Source organism: Corvus kubaryi, unplaced genomic scaffold (genome assembly GCF_017639235.1).
Source record: "Corvus kubaryi isolate FWS band 111438036 unplaced genomic scaffold, C.kubaryi_AGA036_p1.0 37308, whole genome shotgun sequence".
Classification (NCBI taxonomy): Eukaryota; Metazoa; Chordata; class Aves; order Passeriformes; family Corvidae; genus Corvus; species Corvus kubaryi.
This window is the reverse complement of record NW_024581096.1, coordinates 41,476-50,075: the sequence shown is the minus strand read 5'-3', so window position 1 is coordinate 50,075 and position 8,600 is coordinate 41,476. Positions and strand designations below refer to the sequence as shown.

At 52.5% G+C, this 8,600-nt stretch overlaps 1 protein-coding gene across 5 annotated transcripts; it reads left to right on the top strand.

Annotated features, from left to right (window-relative positions):
• Nucleotides 1–175: 175 nt before the first annotated feature.
• Nucleotides 176–6,181, top strand: ELAC1 (elaC ribonuclease Z 1). Of its 5 annotated transcripts, none has more exons than XM_042028159.1 (4): nucleotides 176–217; nucleotides 2,284–2,459; nucleotides 3,828–4,295; nucleotides 5,002–6,181. In XM_042028159.1, the coding sequence occupies exons 2-4, from the start codon at nucleotides 2,303–2,305 to the stop codon at nucleotides 5,463–5,465; spliced, it is 1,089 nt and encodes a 362-aa protein (XP_041884093.1). In that variant the 5' UTR covers nucleotides 176–217; nucleotides 2,284–2,302; the 3' UTR covers nucleotides 5,466–6,181. The 5 variants fall into 5 exon arrangements, with proteins under 5 accessions (XP_041884093.1, XP_041884092.1, XP_041884089.1 ...); XM_042028158.1 differs by having other exon boundaries at nucleotides 181–217; nucleotides 2,271–2,459; XM_042028155.1 differs by lacking the exon at nucleotides 176–217 and adding an exon at nucleotides 1,098–1,313.
• Nucleotides 6,182–8,600: the final 2,419 nt, after the last annotated feature.

Sequence of the window (8,600 nt, the reverse complement as noted above, 5' to 3'; positions counted from 1 at the left end):
TCATCCCAGCCTGGATTGATCCCGGGGGTCACCTTGGCCCAAGTGCAGCTCCAGCACTTGGTCTTTTTCGATATAATCAATTCCAAGAAGCAATTTACCCTCCCCTATTTCCCGCACCCGAGAGCCCGGGCCGCGGGGCGGGCTCTGCCCTCACGGCCCCTCCCGCCGCCCGCCCCCGCCCGCCCCTCGCCGGCCTCGCCTGACGCCGCCGGGGGAGGTAGGCCGGGAGCGGGCCGGACCGGGCCGGGAGCGGGCCGGACCGGGCTGGGGCCGGGCCTGGAGCGGGGCTGGGGCCGGGCCTGGAGCGGGGCGGGCCTGGCCGAGCCCCGGTACCCCATCCCCGAGTCCCCGGGCCCCCGCTCTGTGTCCCGCATGCCCCGAGCCCGGGCCGGGAAGCGCGGGCGGAGCCGGGGTTGGCTGAGGGGAGGTCGGTCCCGGCAGCGCCTAAAGGGGCTCCAGGAGAGCTGCAGAGGGACTGGGGCCAAGGCATGGAGGGACAGGAGCCAGGGAATGGCTTCCCGGTGCCAGAGGGCAGGGCTGGATGGGATATTGGGAAGGAATTGCTGTCTGGGAGGGTGGGCAGGCCCTGGCCCAGGGTGCCCAGAGCAGCTGTGGCTGCCCCTGGATCCCTGGCAGTGTCCAAGGCCAGGCTGGATGAGGCTTGGAGCAACCTGGGACAGTGGAAGGTGTCCCTGCCCATGGCAGGGGGTGGAATGTAAGTATTTTCAAGGTTCCTTCCAACCCAAACCATTCAATTCTTGTATGATTCCATGGTTTTACACAAAAGAAAAGGCAAATGCAAATATTTGCATTTGCAAAGTGTTTATTTCCGCTTCTGGGGGTGTGATGGACATTAATCATTGCTCCCCCTGAGCCCCCAAGGTCAGGTTGCACCTTGGCGTGCTTCGGAGGACCCTGCAAGCCCACCAGGGAAGAGAGTGCTTCGTTTTAAAATTCCAGAATCGCAGAATGGTTTGGGTTAGAGGGGCCTCAGAGCCCATCCAGTGCCACCCCCTGCCATCAGGGACACCTTCCACTGTCCCAGGCTGCTCCAAGCCCCAATGTCCAGCCTGGCCTGGGACACTGCCAGGGATCCAGGGGCAGCCACAGCTGCTCTGGGCACCCTGTGCCAGGGCCTGCCCACCCTCATAGGGAAAAAAGAAATGGAAGGTTGTGGAAACTCCTCTAAAAACAACTAAACGTGAGAAATCTTTTGAAAGATGTTAAGGCACCTGGAGCTTTAAATTCTCCTGAAAACAAGACAGGAACAAATTCTGGGAAGACTTAATGCTGGAGAGAACACACTCCATGAGGTGAGGGGGCACCACATGGTTGTCCTCAGGGACATTCTGCTCCTGGTGCAGTTTTCCAGAGGCTGTCTGGCCCCTGCAAACCAGCCAGGCTCCTCATTTAGACATTATCACTGATACATCAACAACTGGGGTACAGATATTTAGGGTGAAACAGGTGTTCCCTGGCCTGTGCCCTCGGGTCACTCCCACCTCTCGTGGTCTCCAAACTTGTTCTGAGGGAAGTGACCCTTCCCTCTCTGCGTTTCTGGGCTGCCCGCTCCCGAAATCCGAGGCTGCTGTTGGAATGTCAGCAGAGACTGGCGACAGTCATTCTGAAAGGGCTCCTGGAGGGAAGGCTCGTGCAGGAAAACTCAACATTTAAACAGAGCTCAGAGGAAATAATAACAGTGGGACTGGAGATCAGAGCTGTTCCAGCTGGATAGGGCTGTTTTCCCTGGTAATCCACAAAGGCCTTGTGCTTGGGCCGTGTGCTTGCAGTCTTCCACCGACATGAAAAGGAAATCTCTGCTGGTAAATAATGTGTTGTCATACCATGCTCCAGGGAGGTTTTATTTTTATGTTTTAAGGGAAAGGGAGTTTGATCCTCACACTGAACTGTGGAGGATGCCTTCATTTAAAACAAAAAAGTTTGTTGGTTTCCCTGTGTAAAGACATCAAATCACAGAATCTCCTGAGCTGGAAGGGACCCACCAGGATCATCCATTCCAGCCCCTGGCCCTGCACACACACCTGCAAAATCCCACCCTGGGCATCCCTGGCAGCGCTGTCCAAATGCTCCTGGAGCTCTGGCAGCCTCGGGGCCGTGCCCATTCCCTGGGGAGCCTGGGCAGTGCCCAGCACCCTCTGGGGGAAGAACCTTTCCCTGATCTCCAACCTAAACCTCCCTGGCACCGCTCCAGCCTGTGCTGTCCCTGTCTCAGGGAGCAGAGATCAGCACCTGACGCCCCGCAGCTCCAGATCTCTCTTGCAGGTGCCTTCCCAGCCTCGGGATGTCTCTGGATATCACCTTCCTGGGCACGGGCTCAGCCTACCCCTCCCCAGCCCGGGGAGCGTCGGCGCTGGTGCTGCGCAGGGAAGGGCAGTGCTGGCTCTTCGACTGCGGGGAGGGGACGCAGACACAGCTCATGAGGAGCCACCTCAGAGCAGGTTGGTGCTGTGGGAAGGCGTTTTGGTGAGGGAGGGGGAGAGGTTTCGTGAGGTTAAACGGAGTGCTTTGTCCTCGTTGGAGCACCTCGTGGTGTTTGAATGCGGAGGAACAAGCGCGAGCACCGGAGGGGGCTGCTTTGGGCGGCAGCTGCCGTGTTACAGCACGGATACTGCAACGCTGCTGCTGAACCTGCTCTGCAGCAATCCCTGATTGCCCCTTGGTGGAGAACTGCCTTCCAGAACCAAGCTTCCCTGAGTTAATGTCTCGGGCTTGGCACCAAGAGCAGCTTGGAGCAGGAGCGCTGTGTTGTTCATCTGGAGGCTGCTCTAAGCGAAACCTGCCGTGAGTCTTCCTGTGGGTAAATGTTTCTTTTCAAGCGGGGCTGTGTGTATTTGGGGTAACTTCCACTTTTTGGCAAGTAAATCAGAAATAAAGCTCACCTCCAGTCACTTCTTTCACAGTCCGCAGTGGCAGGAGCTGACTCTGTCTCCCCAGTAATGAATTGTGAGTTACAAACAGAACAGGATCCTGCTCCTCCAAGCTCTGAAGCTATCAGGGAATTTAATGACAGGTAGATAGACTAATTTCTATGAAATTAACTGATTTTTAATAAATTCATCTTAAAACAAAAGGAGATTCTGTCACTCCTCTGGCTCGGTCCCAGCAGGTGCTGGAGGAAGTGTCTTGCCGTGTGGAAGTGGGAACTCAGCAGAGGAGATGGAGGCAGCTCGATTAAAGTACATGTGTCTGCAGTGAGAGAAGGTCCTGGGCTCTTCCAACCCAGCAAGGGCAGGGGTGACACAGCTCAGGCACGAAAGGAAGCCCAGCCATTTCCAGTGCAGCTTGTCACTCGTTTCAAACAAACCAGTCAGGAACGGTGGCGTTCTTGCCTCTTAGGAAACTCCGAAATCAAAACTACGTGCTGGTTTGGGGTTTTTTTTAAATTTTGTTCATTTCACGTGGTAGAGTCAAAAGGAGGAGCAACACAAATTCCACATTATGTTCCTCATTAGTCTGCAGTTTCCCTGTAGGATTTAAGCTCAGAGTCTTCCTAGCACTTCTTTGCATCTCACGTGGCAGATGTCAGCAGCCGGTCCCATTCCGTGCTTGTAGATCACCTGGCTTAGATGGAACTCAAACTTGCATCTCTGCAGCCTTCTCTTGGCAAATCAAAATAAACCTTGTGTGGAAGGGATGGGGAAAAAACACCTTTTGGGTTGGGATTTGTTTGTTAAACACTGGCTTTATTTTAATTTCCCTCCCTGCTTATTTCAAACGTCTTGCCAAACAGTGATCATTGCCAAGTTGTTGCACAGTTTATTTTCCTGTCTTTCCCTGGTTTTATCTTTTCCTGTTCTGATCAACAGCCAGAATTACCAAGATTTTCATAACTCATCTTCACGGCGACCACTTCTTTGGACTCCCTGGGCTGCTGTGCACGCTCAGCCTCCAGAGTAACGCTGACCCCAACAAGCCACCTGTGGATATTTATGGGCCCTTGGGACTACGGAGCTTCCTGTGGAGGAGTCTGGAGCTGTCCCACTCACAGCTCCTCTTTCCCTACACTGTCCACGAGCTCGTCCCTACGCCGGACCAGTGCCCCGCAGAAGAATTCAAGGACTTTTCTGGCTTGGACAGAGACGAGGCAACTCGCCAGGGGCCTCCAGGGAGAGTTCTGCACCTGGATCCAGGAGAAGACTCCTACTTGCTGGTGGAGGATGAGCAGCTGGTTGTGAGAGCGTTCCGCCTCTTCCACCGCATCCCCTCCTTCGGCTTCGTGCTGGAAGAGAAGCCCCGGCCTGGGAGGCTCAACGTGCAGAAACTGAAAGACCTTGGTAACGACTGTGACTTATTTCTCCTCTTTTTACTTCTTTTATGACCACCTTCCTACGAGTTCTAGCAAAGCAGAGCTGCTGTCTCTGCCCGTGGTCTGTTTTAATTCAGTTTTCCATTTTCTGTCGAAGGCATTTTGGGGGCTGACCCCCGTGCAGCACTCTGAGCTGGTGTGTAACACGGGTGCCAGGTAATACCACAGACCATTTCCATGCTGGGAAGAGCAAACAAGTTCAGGTGCCAAAGTTTAAACAGCTCAGCGTGGCTGTCAGGAAAACAATGGCCAGTGTATTTGTGTCACTTTATTGACTTTAATATGAAGAATATAAGTGGGGGGTTTTTATATAGTTTCCCTCAGCAGCTGTGGCTGCCCCTGGATCCCTGGAAGTGTCCAAGGCCAGGCTGGAATCACCTGGGACAGTGGAAGGTGTCCCTGCCCCATGGATGAGCTTTGAGGTCCCTTCCAACCCAAGCCATCCTAGGATTCTGTGATTTTCTTCAGACACCCGTCCTGCTAGTGTTACAAGCTCTTAATTTGTATGAAAAATGTGAAATACCAATAGATTTTTATATTGAGGTTGTGCTTTTTTTCAGTGAGATAGCTTTATATCTAGCACATCTCAAGTGACGTCCTTCCAAAGCTGACACTCACATAATTATACCATAATTAACATCATACTTACGGGCTCTCCTGCCTTTACCTACCAGGAGTCCAGCCGGGTCCCTTGTATGGGAAACTGAAGAGTGGGACTGCAGTTGTTCTAGAAAATGGAGCAACAATTTCTCCTGCTGACGTCTTGGAAGCGCCCATTCCTGGCAGGAAGATCTGCGTCCTGGGCGACTGCTCGGGGGCGCCGGGGGCCGGCGCGGCGCGGCTGTGCCGCGAGGCAGACGTGCTGGTGCACGAGGCCACGCTGGACGACACCCAGCAGGACAAGGCCCGGGAGCACGGGCACAGCACGCCCGCAATGGCTTCGGAATTCGCGCAGCTGTGTGGGGTCAAGAAGCTGGTGTTGACTCACTTCAGCCAGAGGTACAAACCCGCTGGCCAGGGAGGGCAGGGCGACGCGGACGTCACCCTGCTGAAGAGGCAGGCAGAGTCCGCACTGCGTGGCCAAGAAGTGACGCTGGCTGAGGACTTCATGACAATAGAAATTCCACTGAAAAAGTGATAACGGTGGTGCCAGCGAGCTGTCTGCGGGCACGGGGAGCGGGGCGGCGCTGGAGGGAGCGCTGCTGCTGCTGCTGCTGCTGCTGCTGCTGGTGCTGTCCCAACCAGCTCTGCTCCGTGGAGTGCAGGAGTCGCTGCAAACTGCACCGAGTTGTGCTGCTTTCGTAAAGCAGGAGGAAAGGATGGTCCAGCACCTGGAACCTGGAATGAATTCCTAAGTGACAGACACCCAGCCTGCCCAGAACAAGTGAATTCCTAAGTGACAGACACCCAGCCTGCCCAGAACAAGTGAATTCCTAAGTGACAGACACCCAGCCTGCCCAGAAGAAGTGAATTCCCAAGTGACGGACACCCAGCCTGCCCAGAACACAAACAGCCCGAGCCTCCCCAGCCCGGGGCCTTTCCTCGGGCGCAGACTCCTGGGGCACAGCGCGGGGTTGTTTGGCTCAATGTGCCCCTCAGGAGGGCTCCTCTGCGTGGCATTTCTGGCGTCTTGCCCACTAAAAACCTCTGGATAACATCTCTGTCAGACCAGTGCACAGGATTTTGGCACTGTTACTGATTTGTGTGTGAGGGGATGCCAAAATTAATAAAGCATTGGGAGCTCTGCCGAGTGTTTGTAACTGGGGGTGTTGCTGTGCTCAAGGACAGGAGCTCTTCTAATTCTCCACCTGCATGTGAAGTTTTCTCATAAATAAATGGAGTTTTTAGGCTTCCTGTCAGAAGTGAATGACTCTTTAACAATTTGATCCATTCAGAGCTCTAAAGCACAGCACTGAATTTGCATACCCAGTGAAGTTTTGGAGGTATGCTCTGGCAGCCTCTGGCCAGATGGCAAATAGTCTCCCTTAGACTGTTCCTGCAAAAGCATTTTAAAAGATAAATTATCCTGATAGAAGCACATTTGTGTCTGCAGAAATACTCCTATGGGGGAATTTCACCTGCACATACTCAGTCTGTTTCTGCCATGAATTTATTCCTTCAGTTAAGGAATACATAGACTCAGCTTTTATCTCCCGTTCTTCCCACTTCAAACTCGAAGCTGGTGTTTCCCAAATTTTAGCTGGATTTGCTGATCCAAAGTAACACCAGTGCTCTTGAAAAACGTGCCCCAAGTATCCCCTGGGATGTAATCCTGGAAGCTGAAACACTTGGTAGCTGTCTAACCAGCACTGAACACTCTGTCAGGTTTGTGGGCAGCTGCCAGAGCCTGTGCTGGTACTCCTGCAGCTGTAATTCAGCAAAGGCTTCGAAGAAAATCAAAAGGAGTGTGATTCCCCAGTGTCTGGCTAAACGGATCAGGATGAGTTCCACAGGTTATCCCTGTCCTTCAGACAGACTCTGTCTTGCCCGTGTTCACGCTAAATCCAAGCAGAATTACACCGACGTTAATATTTTTGCTTCAAATGTGCTGCAGATGCAGAGGGATTCATTGATTTCTTAAAAAAATGGTACTGGGAAGAGTCGCAGGCTTGAAGAACATGACTTGTGGAGCAGAAACGCGCTGGTCTCTATGTTTTCTCCCAGAAATAGTGTGTAAAACAGGCAGAGTATATGGATCATGCAGTAACATGTTCCATCTCCCCACAAGTTGTCTGTCTTTCCTTTGACAGCAACCGATGGCAGGCGCAGAGACCTTGGTACCACACTCTATTTTGGGTAGCCAGAAGCTGGGCAGACTCCAGCTGTTCTGAGTTTCATACAGGGAAAGAACAACTTTGTTGTCCTGGCCCACGCTGCTGCATCTGTTTCCTCACTGGAACAACCAAAAACTCCTGTTTTTAAGCCCATCCACAGCTGTCACAGGAAATTCAGGGCACAGCTCCAGGCCTTTGATTTAGGGTCCCAATCCTGGGTAAGAAGGGGTCATTTTGGGTAAAGGACAGCGAGAGTATCAAACTGGAGCAACAGCTCAGGTCCTCTCCAAGCACCAGGTCTGTAACTTGCTGCACAATTGACACATTAGTGGATTTTAGTGGAATTTACCCTGTAGGGGCGTGGAGGAGGAAGGGCTCCTTTGCCCCGAACCGAGCAGCGAAGCTGAAGGCTGCGAGGTCTGCGCTCAAGGGCAGATGGCACGCTGCCGGGTTACAGAATGATTGCTTCTGGCTGTGCCAGTGGGTCAGAGGACACTCGGTGCTGGAGCCGTGTAAAATCTCTGTACTTCCAATTCAATGTACTCTAGGGCTTGGAAACAAGTTACGGGTGCCTCTTCTCCAGCAGACCCACGTGTCCTTGCTTACCATGCTCCACTCTCCTAAGTCTGGATCCTAAATTACTTCATAAGTCTGACCGCTAATGAAACCTGAATTAAAGTAATGGGAACGTGTGTGCCAGCAAGGAAAAGCCTGGACCATAAATTGCCTATTTTCTCAATGAGTTTATCTTTCCATTCATCATTTGTTGGTCAGCAGAGTGCAAAATTCCTTTGCATTCAAATGTATCTGCCTGAGAGTTTCATCTGTCAGCAGACAAGGACTCTGCTCTGGTCCTGGAGGGACCATGAGGGAGTTTTAACAAGTTCTGGGTATGTAAAGGAAGATTTTTTAAAAAAATTTTTTTAAGCTTTGAATTACTTATTTTAAACATTCCTCTGCCTTCCTGGAAGAGTTCCTCTAAGTTTAGTTCCATTTTTTGTAGCTGTTACCAGTGGAAGGACTTGTTAAAACTGCAGAAGCAGCGTTTTGCGACATGGGAAAGGGGAAGAGGGAGGAAATGAGAACGAGAAGAGTTTTGTAAGAGCAGAGACGCTCCTCGCTGGAAGGATGAGCGCTGATCAGAGGGAGGGAGGGTGAACATCCCCTCTGCTGAGGTCTGCAGGAGATGCTGACAGGGAAGGTCCCTGCAGCACAGGAACAGCCGGCTGCTCCCATCTGGCGCTTCTGTGTTGGGGATGGAGAGCCCGAGCCTGGGTCTGGGTTCTAGATCCAGAATCTGGGAAGGGAAATGTGGCTGTGGATGTTCCAGCCTCTCCCCACGGCCCACGGCGGGACTCTCCAGCTGCCAGTGCCGAATAAACACAGTCCTCGTTGGGAAACATTTTTATTTTTATTTGTTTTAAACAGACTTTAAAAAGGATTGGCCCTTACCGAATTACGCTCGTCTGTAAGGAAAAGCACGTTAATTGTTCACCTGG